Source organism: Polypterus senegalus, chromosome 4 (assembly GCF_016835505.1).
Source record: "Polypterus senegalus isolate Bchr_013 chromosome 4, ASM1683550v1, whole genome shotgun sequence".
NCBI lineage: Eukaryota > Metazoa > Chordata > Cladistia > Polypteriformes > Polypteridae > Polypterus > Polypterus senegalus.
The window spans coordinates 155,016,064-155,031,678 of NC_053157.1; the positions used below are offsets into that span (position 1 = coordinate 155,016,064).

Below are 15,615 nucleotides of genomic sequence, written 5' to 3' on the forward strand. Positions count from 1 at the left end.
ACTAATTAGGTCAATTGGCAACATGATTGGGTATAAAAAGAGCTTCTCAGAGTGGCAGTGTCTCTCAGAAGCCAAGATGGGTAGAGGATCACCAATTCCCACAATATTGCGCAGAAAGATAGTGGAGCAATATCAGAAAGGTGTTACCCAGCGAAAAATTGCAAAGACTTTGCATCTATCATCATCAACTGTGCATAACATCATCCGAAGATTCAGAGAATCTGGAACAATCTCTGTGCGTAAGGGTCAAGGCCGTAAAACCATACTGGATGCCCGTGATCTCCGGCCCTTAAACGACACTGCACCACAAACATGAATGCTACTGTAAAGGAAATCACAGAATGGGCTCAGGAATACTTTCAGAAACCATTGTCAGTGAACACAATCCACCGTGCCATCCGCCGTTGCCAGCTGAAACTCTACAGTGCAAAGAAGAAGCCATTTCTAAGCAAGATCCACAAGCTCAGGCGTTTCACTGGGCCAGGGATCATTTAAAATGGAGTGTGGCAAAATGGAAGACTGTTCTGTGGTCAGGCGAGTCACGATTCAAAGTTCTTTTTGGAAATCTGGGACGCCATGTCATCCGGACCAAAGAGGACAAGGACAACCCAAGTTGTTATCAACGCTCAGTTCAGAAGCCTGCATCTCTGATGGTATGGGGTTGCATGAGTGCGTGTGGCATGGGCAGCTTGCATGTCTGGAAAGGCACCATCAATGCAGAAAAATATATTCAGGTTCTAGAACAACATATGCTCCCATCCAGACGTCATCTCTTTCAGGGAAGACCCTGCATTTTTCAACAAGATAATGCCAGACCACATTCTGCATCAATCACAACATCATGGTTGCGTAGGAGAAGGATCCGGGTACTGAAATGGCCAGTCTGCAGTCCAGATCTTTCACCTATAGAGAACATTTGGCGCATCATAAAGAGGAAGGTGCGACAAAGAAGGCCCAAGACGATTGAACAGTTAGAGGCCTGTATTAGACAAGAATGGGAGAGCATTCCTATTTCTAAACTTGAGAAACTGGTCTCCTCGGTCCCCAGAAATCTGTTGAGTGTTGTAAGAAGAAGGGGAGATGCCACACAGTGGTGAAAATGGCCTTGTCCCAACTTTTTTGGGATTTGTTGACACCATGACATTCTGAATCAACATATTTTTCCCTTAAAATGATACATTTTCTCAGTTTAAACTTTTGTTCCGTGATTTATGTTCTATTCTGAATAAAATATTAGAAGTTGGCACCTCCACATCATTGCATTCAGTTTTTATTCACGATTTGTATAGTGTCCCAACTTTTTTGGAATCCGGTTTGTACACAGATTTGGGATGTTTATCTAACTGCTAATCCAGTAGGGAAAAGAGAAGTGTATGTTAAACTCATTCTGTTTCATCTTCAAAGAAGATACTTGATTTACTTAAAAATAATTACTCATTGCATATGTGAACTTCCAGTTCATTACTTTAACTTGAAAAGTTCAATGAGAAGGATACATCATCACTATCTATAGTTTCAATGTTTTTTATGAATTTAGCAGAAATGCTTTTTTAATTTTTTGTAAATTTGTGTCATGTAACTTGTCAAAATGTATTTATGTGTAATGCTTGTGCTTGTTTTGCTTTTTCCCCAATAGCTTTATTTCTGTTGATAATTTAAAAATTGTAATTGTTTGGGAGTAAAAAATATCAGTTTAAATAGATACTGCTTCTTTTAATTAATTGTAACAATTTCACAGAACACAAAAAAGAGTAAAGGCTCATTTATACTTCACGCTCAGAACGCGTATGCACCCGCATCATGGCTGCCATGCGTTCCCAGCGTTCATTTGAAGTGTCCACTGAGCATGTCCTCAGAAATTAACGCGACGTGTGTGCAAGTTGCAGTACCAGCAAAAAGTCAGGGGGCGCAGTGTGCTAAAAGTTGGAATGTGATGTTAGAGCCTCTGTTTACTATCTACATGTGACAGAAGCCGCTTTGCGGATTCTACGAGATCGGTGTGCGCACTATGATGTTCGATGAATGGTTCGATGTGGTGAAGCAAAATGCCGACATACAGATGCATTTGTGGTGCTTTTATATTCAAGTGTCGCATATTCCCGATTGTAATGACACAATACATTTTAAAAGTCTCACGTACCGTCTTCTGTGCCGTCTTTTTTTCTAGGGCTTCCTCCGGTCCTGACAGCAGCAAATTACCAGCAAAAGATCGCCACACTGAGCACATTAAATGTATGATATTCCACATTTAGAATCCTTAGATTTATACTTGACTAGCAAAATACCCTCGCTTCGCAGTGGAGAAGTAGTCTGTTAAAGAAGTTATGAAAAAGAAAAGGAAACATTTTAAAAATAACGTAACATGATTGTCAATGTAATTGTTTTTCACTGTTATGAGTGTTGCTGTCATATATAAATATATATATATATATATATATATATATATATATATATATATATATATATACACACACACACACATATAAACATATATACACACATACACATGCATATACATACAGTGGGATGCAAAAGTTTGGGCAACCTTGTTAATAGTCATTATTTTCCTGTATAAATCGTTGGTTGTTACAATAAAAAATGTCAGTTAAATATATCGTATAGGAGACATACACAGTGATATTTGAGAAGTGAAATGAAGTTTATTGGATTTACAGAAAGTGTGCAATAATTGTTCAAACAAAATCAGGCAGGTGCATAAATTTGGGCACCGTTGTCATTTTATTGATTCCAAAACTTTTAGAACTAATTATTTGAACTCAAATTGGCTTGGTAAACTCAGTGACCCTGACCTACATACACAGGGCTGTCAATATGGGGTGCTGTGTGTACATTAATGAGGAAAAAAAAATAACTTAAATGATTTTAGCAAATGGCTGCAATATAACAAATAGTGAAAAATTGAAGGGGGTCTGAATACTTTCCGTACCCACTGTACATACATACACAAACACACACACACATATATATATATATATATATATATATATATATATATATACAGATCTACTTATATATACAGATCTACATATATATATTCATATCTACATATATATTCATATATATATATATATATATAGTAATCCCTCGCTATATCGCACTTCGACTTTCGCGGCTTCACTCTATCGCAGATTTTAAATGTAAGCATATTTAAATATATATCACGGATTTTTCGCTGGTTCGCGGATTTCTGAGGGCAATGGATCTTTTAATCTGTGGTACATGCTTCCTCAGTTTATTTGCCCAGTTGATTTCATACAAGGGACGCTATTGGCGGATGGCTTAGAAGCTACCCAATCAGAGCATGTATTACATATTAACTAAAACTCCTCAATGCTATAAGATATGCTTCCCGCACGGTGCTTGATTGTTTGCTTGTCTCTGCTTCTCTCTCACCCTCTCTGACATTCTCTGCGCCTGACGGAGGGAGTGTGAGCAGAGGTGCTGTTTGCACAGAGGCTGTTTGCCTAGTGGATATGGAAGCTCCTCTAAGAAATGCCGCATACTTAAAAGCACACTTATTGATTTTTTGATTATGTGCTTTAATTTCGCGCTCTCTCTCCCTCTGAAGTTCTCTGTGCCTGACAGAGGGGGTGTGAGCAGAGGGGCTGTTGCACCCAAGTGATAGGTAGGAAGAAAGAAGCTTCTCAGCTGGCTACTCATAAATGTTAGGCCTTTGTATTCACGAGAAAATTGTAACACAATTTTTTTCTTTTCCTCAATAATTTAAGACTGCACATTCTTCTGTTTACTTAACTGTTACCTGATCAATGGAATGGATTGATCAATCTGACCTTGAATATTTCTATAAAAAGCATTTAAGCAAGACCTTTCTGTCTTCTGAACGATAAAAGTAATTCTGCAAAACTTCTAAATACAAATTCTTGTCTATATGAAGGAATAAGAAGAGAGAAAGAAAATACTGATTGAGAGCAAAAAATGTGTAGCAAATACACGAGTTCTTTCCAACTCAACTAACATTAAGAATGAGCAAGACTGCAATTTTTCAGATCAAAATATACTTCAGATAATATTCTGACTATGAAAAATACTTATTGTATAAAATAAACATAACTCTGCATCTTTGAAAATGGTTTTATTCACTGAATCTGATATCTAACTAAAAAGGTTTATGGTAGAGAAATTCCAATTAACACTAGAATCCCTGAAGTCTACGAAAAAACTCGTAATCTTGGCCCACCTTAAATCCCTCTGCACCTGTCCATCAGCATCTTTTGTTCTGTAAATGTGTTGATCAGCACAAGCAGTCTGCTGTCTCAGTTTTATTCTGTCATGTTCACACTACAAACCCCACCCCACCACCTCTCCCCCTACCACCCCAGATCTGACGCTGTTTTTTATTTGAAACTAGGAATAACTGTGGTTGTGAGTGGTGTTTTGAGACAATGGAACTGGAAATTCTCTGATCTGTTGGGATAAAAGCTGACACACAAAAACTGGTGAATCGTGCCTTCTGGGTATCTTATTGTCACTTGAATTTTTTAATTCAGTTTTATTGAGTATTTGGAATAATTCATTTTATAACCTGTATAGTACATTTCAGAAAACATTGTGGCACTGATGCAACATTATTCATGTTATTCATATTCATTGAATATTGCATACCTTCATGCGGTTGTAGTCAGTGACCTTGTTTTTTTTTCCCCCCCGATCTTGCCCAATCTTCACATTTTGGTGCATGGTTGTGTTTCTTTTGTACTCCAGGACATGCAGAGGAAAGAATAGTACAGAGAGGTCAGTTCCACACTATATATAATCATCAAATTCAAATGCTAACAGTTCCCACACACCCAAGGACCGTCCTTCCTATATTTATGCCATGTGTACTTGTTGCAGTGTACACGGCTTTCTATGTTGTGGTTCCTATTACATTGAAAGAACACCGAGTTTGCTTTGCTGGGGAAAGCGACGGTCTTGGAACAGAAGCTTGTCGATGTTGCATCCTCTTTTTCTTTTTCCATTGTTCCTCTGCAAGGTGAGCCAAGAACACGTCTTTTCTCAATGGAGCCCATGCATGCCTCGTACAGTACATGTGCATTCATTGCCGCCAGGTCAAGCATGTTGTAGAACATAGCAACCAGCCGCCTGTGTGTTTCTGTTCGCACTGGATAAGCTCACGCCTTCTGATCCATAGTGTCAATGCAGCACTGGAGAAAAAGAGAAAGGCACAATTTTATGTGACATTTTGAAGAAATCATTGTAGGACCTGAATAGTACCAATCAGAAAACATTGTCACAATAATGCAATATTGTAAATTTTCAGTTTTATTCTCTCAGTCATGTTCACACTGTACCCCGGTAGTTCCTATAATACATTGCATGGCTACTTACTTTATAGTGATTTTGTCACCAGTTACCCCAAATCCAGCCTCAATATGTCAGGATATGGATTCAATAAGGTATCCAAAGGAAAGTGTAGTTCATTCAAATGTACAGTATCCCACATGTTCCATCATGAATAGAATAAAAGTGCTTTAAAATGGTAATTCAAATAATTTATCAAACAAGTATTAGAGTAAACCAAATATATTAATTTGTACTTAAGCAGAATTTATTATTTTCCCCAACTTTGTTATTGTAATCATATAATTTATAGTTCTGTTTATTTTTATACTGCTTATTCCTTAATGCAAGATAGTTTGAAGAAAATGAGACTTCTGATCCTTTACAACTTGTTTAATTAGGCAAACAATATTTAAAAATTTTACATTTATGGTATACTTGTGCTTGATAATTCATATTTGTTTAGGCAGTGACATGCCTGGGCATAAATGTATGAAAATAAAATTAAACAAATAAGCCTCAGACCACCTTCTAACTTTAGCAGTGACAACTATTGATTAAAAACTTTAAATGTATATTTAAATGTATTTTACAGCCTGAAGAACTGGTTTATCTCCAAACGGATAGGGCTGCAGTAGCTGAACTACAAGATAGGTATTTTTTTATGTTTTTTTTTTTCTTTTGTCAGTAGCATAACTTAGCAAACAGAGTACTTTGTCATACTGTTCTTTACTGCCCAAACTACTGAAGACAATTGTTTAACTGGTAATATCTGTTAATTGTTTAACACTTTTTCATCCCAAAAGAATAGAAAAGATATTAAAAGAGAAGATTATGGAATGGAGACCAAGAAATCCAACTCGTTGGAACAGATACTGTACGTCAACCTTAAGACAATTCTTACCTAAGTTGGAACTAACAAGAGGAAAAGATGTTGGAGATGAACACAGAATGGAACTACAGAATCTGCTTGGAGACTACAGAGTAAGTAACAAACCCTCAGTCAAAAAGTACATCTGATTATGTGGCCTGTGCATGACAAGAATACTGTTAACATGAATGTAGTATTATTTTATGAGATTAAGGAGTTATTTGATTTGGGATGGTGTAATAGCAGTTGAGTTGCATATCCTCAAAAAATATTAGGTTGGTTAATTCATGAATGTGTATCATTTTAGTTTATGCTCTGGCCTTTACAGTTAAAAGGTGGCTATAAATGTCAAGTAGTCACAAAATCTTTTTCCTTCAAAAAAAAAATATATATATATGAGTAGGCATTTAGGAAATGTGGTAATGGAACATAGTCAATGAGTATGTTATTTTTAAAAACATACTATGGTGTGTGCAGACAATAGCCTGTGTACACACACACATACATATATATATATATATATACTGTATTTCCATTTATTTTTTCACTGAGTCATGTTTCTATTTTTGTATTTTGTGCATATGGCCAGGATTATTTTTTAATATTAATATTCAGCCAGAATGAGCTAAGTAAACAACAGTCTGTTACATTGTTTGCAATGATAAAATCTTCATTTGGTTTAATTTTTTATGCAATGTTAAATTGAAAGTATAGTTATTTTTAAGTCTCCATCTGTGTGTTGTTAGTCATTTTTAATATTAATTTTTTTATATATATATACAGATTTGTGGATTTCCTATACACATGGCCTTCTCTGAAATTCAGCCCATCATTGAAGCAGTGTACAGTACCGGTGTTCACAATATGGATGTTTTTAATGTCGAATTTGCCCTTGCTGTTCATATATGTCCATATCCAAATAATGTCCTCTCAGTCTGGATATATGTTGCTTCACTTATTCGAACCAGGTAGCAAAATATCCTCTAGAGTTTTTCATAGTAATAACTAAGATTTTGAAGTCAAGTCTTTTGCAATCAATAAAAATCATGCTGCTGCATTAAATGACTATCCATAATACGATATTGCCAAACAGTGATTCTAAACTATTTTTAAATATTTTCATGCAAATTATTGTGTAAAATATATGTGGAACAAAAATAATGATATTACAATAATGTAATAATGATAATATTTATGTGTATTGAGACATGTTTTTACAACAAAACAATCAAGCTGTTCTGTATTTTTAAAAAGTGTATTTTATTACAAATACCTTGTACTTATTTTTATAAAAGTAATGTAAAGGTTTTTTATTATAAAAAGTATGAAATTAAACAATATTTTCAGTATTTCAGTTGATTAAGATATTCTTTAAACAGAAGCTTTTGTTTCCACTTAATTTTTTTAAACATAAATTAACACATTTAAAAGAAGTTGATGTTATCTCGTCTGTTTTTAAAGTACTCTCTACTCCCATGAGAATGAGGCACTCACTGTCCAGGAGTCTACTCTTGATGTGCACACTCATCAAAGAGATGTTCTTTGAGTGGTACATGGAAGTGTGTTACAATTTAAAAGTAGGTCTATATCCCATGCTCTCTGATCACCTCTTCTCCTTTTTCTGTGCATCCATTTATGTGTCTCTTTCCAGGTACACCACAACAGCAAAAACATTTATTTAAATTATTTATTTAATTTATTTTCATACATAAGTGTCATTCAGAATGCTTTGCAGTAAAAGAATGGAAGTTACAAAACAGATAAAGTGGAAGAATCCCTAATTTGTGAGTTGCTAATGATTAAAATGGTAAAATCAATCACAGCAGGCATTGACATATACCATTTTAACCATTCCAACATTTTAACCTTTCCTGTGTGAAAGGCAGCTGAAGAACACTTTGGTCAGGTGGCATCTTAGTCCCATATCACCACAACAAACGGTAAAAGAAAACAAATAGAAAAGAAGTCTTGGTAGTTGGAAGAGATGTATATAAATCTATATAAATATACTGTCTAATGGGTGGCACAGTGACAGTAGCACTGGTGCCTCACATTAAGGAGCCCATGGTTCAAGCCCTGGTGCTATTGGCATGGAGTGTGCATGTTCTTCCCATGTCTGTGTGGGATTCCACTGTGTGCTCTCATTTCCAGTCCAAAGACATGCAGGTTAGAGAAGAGGTTGAGAGCATGCGCTGATTATAGCACGATGCCAGACCCACCACAGGACAAACCACACAGATTGGGACCCAAGTGCAGCCATGCAACAGATGACATCTCAGCACCACATTGGAACAGTGTGAGGTTTTATAAAATGGCTGGAGTCCCAGTCCTGCTACTAACCCCCGAGTTTTCCCTGCAAGTTGGAGGACCTGCTTGGAGAGCTGGATACAGATTAATGTCATACCCAGGACAAAGCAATTGCAGGTTAAGTGCCTTGCTCAAGGGCCAAATGGAGTAGAGTCACTTTTGGTGTTTGCGGGAATCGAACAAGCAACTATGTTCTATGTTCTGTAACATATCTGTTTGTAAATACCAGGTAATAAAAGCTGAAACTCTGATCTCACTTCTCATATTAATTTCTTAAACTCACACACAAATGTCTTCGGTGCACAGTAAAAACAAATTAATTGGTTTTGCTCTTCTAATATGGAGGGCACTGTAGTTATTGTGATGTAAAATGTACTTTTTACTTGACCTAAATAGCCAGTTTCTGCATTCAATACAGTTTTGCTTTTTCCTTTTTTGCTTTAAGGAAATTACCTCTTGCCAATTCTGTAATGCTAATAAGTGTCATGATTTGGTATGATTTTGGGTCCTGAAACACTGCCATTATTTATTTCTGTCATTAGGTTCGCTTCCAGCATTGCTAGGAGCATAGCCTCCCAGGACCCATGCATAATTAATTCAATGTGAAGGGACAAAAGGTTGGCTATGAGTTCAAATCTTTTTCCGATATCAAATCTCTAAAGAATTCAGAGTTTATCATTGTACTATTTTCTTGAACATACTTTTAGTTTTGACCCCTTTTTTCTCTCAACCACAATTATCATCTCTCATATTGGACTTTAGTTTCATTTTGCTTTCTACCCTTTTTTGCTTTGTTTTTTTACACACGTCTCCCAGTTTTTGTTCAAAAAATGTATCTGCCATTATGCTGACAGAACAATAAGACATTTAATCATGAAGTTTAGACCCTCTGGGTCATCTAGCGCTGCATATAAATATAGCTGAGTGTTGTCTGCATAGCAATTGTAGTTTTTTAATTAGAAATGATTTTGGGCTAATAAGAGTTTGAATAGTAAAAATAATGCTGACTGACAATTAATAGTAATAGAACATTGGTTGGATCAAAATGGTGTATTAACAACATGCTCCACTAGTTTTACAGACATTATTATGTCAAAGAGAATGCAGTACTGATCTGAAATACCATTATCCCGGATTTTTATTATATCTGTGTTTATGCCTGCTCATGTGTGTTTGATGGGTAATATGCTAAGATCAAAGTAAGATAGAGTGGTACCTTGAGATACGAGTTTAATTCGTTCCATGACCGAGCTCGTAAGTCAAAATGCTCGTACCTCAAATCAATTTTCCCCATTGAAATTAATTGAAATGAGATTAATTTGTGCCAGCCCCTAAAAAAACACCCCAATTTTTTGTTAAATGTTTTCAACATAAGAAAAATCTATACTAATAAAAGGCAAAGCCCTCACTCACTCACTCACTCATCACTAATTCTCCAACTTCCCATGTAGGTAGAAGGCTGAAATTTGGCAGGCTCATTCCTTACAGCTTACTTACAAAAGTTGGGCAGGTTTCATTTCGAAATTCTACGCCTAATGGTCATAACTGGAAGGTATTTTTCTCCATTAACTGTAATAGAGTTGAGCTGGAAAGATGTGGGGGGAGTTTCGTGTGACATCATCACGCCTCCCGTAATCCGTGAACTGACTGTCAACGCAGTGCGTAGAAAACCAGGAAGACCTCCAAAAAGCGCTTAAGAAAACATGCATTATATAATTGAGAAGGCAGCGAAACAATAAGAAACGAGCGAGTGACATATACTACTATATTCATGAGTGCTGCTACCTCGGAAAGAAAGCAAGGTGTAAACCTAAACTTTAAATTAAGTTCATAGACAGGCTACCGCTGGCGTTTCACATGCCCACAGGTAATGCGGGATACAAGTTTAATGAGAGGGCGAGGATATAAGCGAGAGTTTTGATCACTTTGTAACTAAGTTAAAATTGTAGGTGAAGGGGTGTGCTTATGCAAATTCCGAGACTGTGTTTGTGGGGATTGACAGTTAAGGCGGGTGGGGAGTCACGTCATCATCTCCCCTCCCATTCATCTCATTTCGCTCTGAGCTGAGCTCAGCTAACGCCGTCTTCGAAGCAACCGTCAGACTGCCACCAAATACTCCCAGAAAAATCCACAAGTTAATACACACGCTGTCTCTAGAGTTTCTCCACACTGAATCCTCCAGGCACTACTTACAAAAGGTCACATTGACAATCGTGTTACGTTATTTTTAAAATCTTTCCTTTTCTTAGCACAAGCACAGCTGAGAAGCTTCATGCATGTGCTCCATAACGCGTTAAAAATAATGCATTTAATCACACTTTGCATTACAAGCAAAGGGAGCTTTTGTCAATGCATGATTTCCTGGTACACGATTACATTGATCAGTGCATCCCGATTCATTTTACCCTCGCACCACCTTAGTTTGAGAAGAAGTATGAAAAATATGAGGTTAACACAGAAAAACAGATCACCAATTCAAGCTTTATGAATAATCGATTAAGCCATCAATAATTGTTTTGGTAAAGCCATCCTCCTTCCATTTTATAATTTTTCCGCCACTAGCCATGATTAAATGAGCGGTAAAAAGTAAGAGCAAAGCGAGGGTGACTTATTTAGGCAGGCATATATATGACAGCAACACTCATGACAATGTCAATCATGTTACGTTATTATTAAAATGTTTCCTTTTCTTTTCATTACTTCTTTAACACACTACTTCTCGCTGCGAGGTGGGTATTTTGATATATATATATATATATGAATGACCTCCAAAAGGCTGAGACTTTTGATATCATGAGCGTGTCTGCAAAACTGGGTCTCCTGCCCAGCAAAAGTCGAGCAGCCAGCGCGTGCATAGCTGTGCCGGCCTTTGAGGCGCTGACTGCGCTTCTGCCTTAAGTCAAAGTGAGCACTTTTAATTTTTCATCCTCCCCTGCGCTATAGCCCAGACAAGTGCAAACACGGGACCCCTTTTCTACACCACGGCAAAATAATATTAAGGCGATTCACACTTTCTTTTGCACGTATACGATTATGAGGTCCTCAGCTCGGATTATGAAGACACGCACAGGAGTGGAGGACTGACAGTGCCATCACAGCCGATTAATGGCGGGGCGTCTCACCAGTCTACACAAGACCCACCGCGACTGTCCCCAAAAGGCGATCATAACGTCAGCGAACACATCTCTCTATACTATATAAAAGAAAAAGGCAACTTTCCTTTCTTTACACCTTTTTCCTTTTATCCCAAACCAAAGCCTTTCTCTCTTAACACTGCAGAGGACACAAAACTAATTTTCTTTAAATGCCGGTAAGGCACATTAACAGAGGCACAAATTTGAGCGTTCACAAATAGAAAATGTAATTTCAATGTACCTGTACTTCTTAAAACGTTAATGTTTTACTGTTTAATAACTTATAGACTATAATTTATTATTTTTCCCTTGCACTCAGTGACCAAACCTATACACACACATATAGACACATACAAACATACACACAAGTATATGTATGTGTATATATATATACACACACACATACATACATACATACATACACACATATATATAATTTGTGTGTGTGTGTATGTATGTGTGTGTGTATATATGATGTAGATAGGTATGTATGTATATATATAGATATATATATATATATATATATATATATATATATATGTATATATATGTAGATATGTATATAGATATGTAGATATGAAGATATTTATGTGTATATATATGTATATATATATATATATATATATGTGTGTGTGTGTGTGTGTGTGTGTGTGTGTGTATATATGACAGCAGCAATCCAAGCTGTGAGAAAACAGTAAAAAGGAGGCGTGTCAGGCGTCGTGGTACATTTTCTGATGCAGCTACCGAAAACAACTTTGTGACGCTGCCGCCAAATACACAAAACAGTTACTTTGACAATCATGTTACATTATTTTTAAAATGTTTCCTTTTCTTTTTCATAACTTCTTTAACACATGACATTGCTGCGAAGCTCGGGTATTTTGCTATATATATATATATATATATATATCACAGCGACACTCATAACAGTGACAAAACAATTACATTGACAATCATGTTATGTTATTTTCAAAATGTTTCCTTTTCTTTCTCTTTCCTTCTTTAACACACTACTTCTCCGCTGCCAAGCGCGGGTATATATATATATATAGATAGATAGAGATATATATATATATATAGATAGATATGAGAACAACATATATATATATATATATATATATATGTATATATAGATAGATAGAGATATATATAGATAGATAGATATGAGAACAACACTCATATTAATGACAAAACAATTATATTAACAACCATGTTACGTTATTTTTTAAATTTTTCCTTTTCTTTTTCGTACCTACTTTAACACACTACTTCTCCGCTGCGAAGCGCGGGTATTCTGCTAGTGTATTTATAATGAACAAATATTGTATACAAACAAAATAAAACCTAATACATAAAAGAGAATCTAAAGAAATAAACAGATGTTGGTGAAGCTGATTAACGTATTGTAATGTTTTTTTCTTTCACTTCACGTTTGCTTAACTTAATTTTCTTCTTCACTAGTTTTTTTCTTTTTTACAACGCTTTCGTCACTTTCATTCTCAAGGCATTTCAATAGAAACCTGTCCAAGGAGCTTTGTTTAGTCCTCCCCTTCAGAATGTTCTGAAATGAGTTAGGCAAGTGTCATTAAATAGTGCCACTGGACGACCAGTTGCAACTTTTTCAGGGTTTCTTTTCAATAAAGTCAATTGTTAGGCAAGTGTCATTACATAGTGCCGCTGCACGACCAGTTGTAACTTTTTTAGGGTGTTTCTTTTCTTTGAAGTTCAAAACTTTTTCCTACATTGCAAATACTTCCTTTATCTCACTTTAACTTTCCACAATACTGATCTCCTGCGGAACCTCCGTATGTTGCTGCTTCTCCGTCTGATCAGTTTCTCAGTATGTGCGGCAATAAGCTCTTTGATGGCTTGTATTTTGAATTTTGGCTCGTAATGCAAGGCAAAAAATCAACCTAGTGACGGCTTGTATCTCAAAAAACTCGTACGTTGGGGAACTCGTATCTCAAGGTACAACTGTACAGTATAAGGTTCATGAAGCGCTTGCCTTGGGATCACATGAATTATCTATATGAAATATGAAATCACCTACTATTAGAAAATTGTCATAACTAGTAATTATTAAATGTGATAAAGAATAAGGCATTATATTTTAGCAGACATTAAATGGCTAATATAAGGACAGATGATTCTCCTTTAATGATGATGGCAAGATATTCAAATGAATGAACACTACTAAGTCTGATATGTCTTTCAGCAGTTTTAACTGTGAAGATATTTGCCAAATTACCTTTTTGCTTTTCTTGGTAAACCAAATTAACAAAAAAAAAATCTTTAGAGTTGGATTGTTTCAGTTAGTAGAGCCGCCACAGTACTGCTAAGCCATTCTGTTTTCCTACTGGGGTGATAGGGTGATGCACTGGTACCGCTGCTGCCTTGCAGTAAGGAAACCTGGGTTCATGTCCTGGATTTTTTCTGCATGTAGCTTTCTTATTCTCCCCTGTGTCTGCATGGGTTTCCAAAGACATACATGTTAGGTGAATTGGGGACACTAAACTGTCCTGTGTGTGTGTGTGTGTGTGTGTGTGTAACCCCTACAATAGACTTGCACCCTGTCCAGGGTTTTTTCCTGCCTTGCACCCTTTGCCAGCTAGGATAGTCTCCAACACTTCATTCACCCCTGTTCAGGACTAAGCGGGTTAGACAATAACATGACGTTGTTTTCCTATCAGTAGTAAGATCATCTATACTAATAAAAGGCAAAGCCCTCACTCACTCACTCACTCATCACTAATTCTCCAACTTCCTGTGTAGTGGAAGGCTGAAATTTGGCAGGCTCATTCCTTACAGCTTCCTTACAAAAGTTGGGCAGGTTTCATTTCGAAATTCTACGCCTAATGGTCATAACTGGAAGCTATTTTTCTCCATATACTGTAATGGAGTTGAGCTCGAAAGCCGTGGGGGGTGGAGTTTTGTGTGACATCATCACGCCTCCCACGTAATCACGTGAATTGACTGTCAACGCAGTACGTAGAAAACCAGGAAGAGCTCCAAAAAGTGCTGAAGAAAACATGCATTATATAATTGAGAAGGCAGCGAAACAATAAGAAGCGAGCGAGTGACATATACAACCATATTCATGAGTGCTGCTACTTCGGAAACAAAGCAAGGTGTAAACCTAAACTTTAAATTAAGTTCATAGACAGGCTGCCGCTGGCGTTTGTCATGCCCACGCTTAATGCGGGATACAAGTTTAATGAGAGGACGCAGGATATAAATGAGAGTTTTGATCACTTTGTAACTAAGTTAAAATTGCAGGTGAAGTGCTGTGCTTATGCAAATTCCGAGAGACTGTGTTTGTGGGGGATTGACAGTTAAGGCGGGTGGGGGAGTCACGTCCTCATCTCCCCTCCCATTCTCCTCATTTCGCTCTGAGCTGAGCTCTGCAGCTAATTCAGTCTTACAGAAGCGACTTTGTGATGCTGCCACCAAATACTCACAGAAAAATCCACAAGTTAATACACACGCAGTCTCTAGAGTTTCTCCACACTGAATCCTCCAGGCACTACTTACAAAAGGTTACATTGACAATCGTGTTACGTTATTTTTAAAATGTTTCCTTTTCTTAGCACAAGCACAGCTGAGAAGCTTCGATGCATGTGCTCCATAACGCGTTAAAAATTAATGCATTTAATCACACTTTGCATTACAAGCAAAGGGGAACTTCTGTCAATGCATGATTTCCTGGTACACCGATTACATTGATCAGCGCTTCCCGATTCATTTTACCCTTGCACCCCCTTGGTTTGAGAAGAAGTATGAAATGTTTCCTTTTCTTAGCACAAGCACAGCTGAGAAGCTTTGATGCATGTGCTCCATAACATGTTAAAAAATAATGCATTTAATCACACAGGGGAACTTCTGTTAATGCATGATTTCCTGGTACACTGACTACATTGATCAGTGCTTCCCGATTCATTTTACCCTCGCACCCCCTTGGTTTGAGAAGAAGTATGAAAAAAT

At 36.8% G+C, this 15,615-nt stretch overlaps 1 protein-coding gene across 2 annotated transcripts in view; it reads left to right on the forward strand.

The window, feature by feature from the left end:
• Nucleotides 1-7,340, forward strand: part of cc2d2a (coiled-coil and C2 domain containing 2A) — a 103,158-nt gene extending 95,818 nt beyond the window's left edge. For both annotated transcript variants that reach the window (XM_039751510.1, XM_039751512.1), the window contains 3 exons: nt 5,918-5,976; nt 6,129-6,306; nt 6,977-7,340. In XM_039751510.1, the coding sequence (XP_039607444.1) occupies nt 5,918-5,976; nt 6,129-6,306; nt 6,977-7,165 (426 nt within the window). In that variant the 3' untranslated portion in view covers nt 7,166-7,340. The remainder of the gene's footprint in view (nt 1-5,917; nt 5,977-6,128; nt 6,307-6,976) is intronic.
• The last annotated feature ends 8,275 nt before the right edge of the window (nt 7,341-15,615 follow it).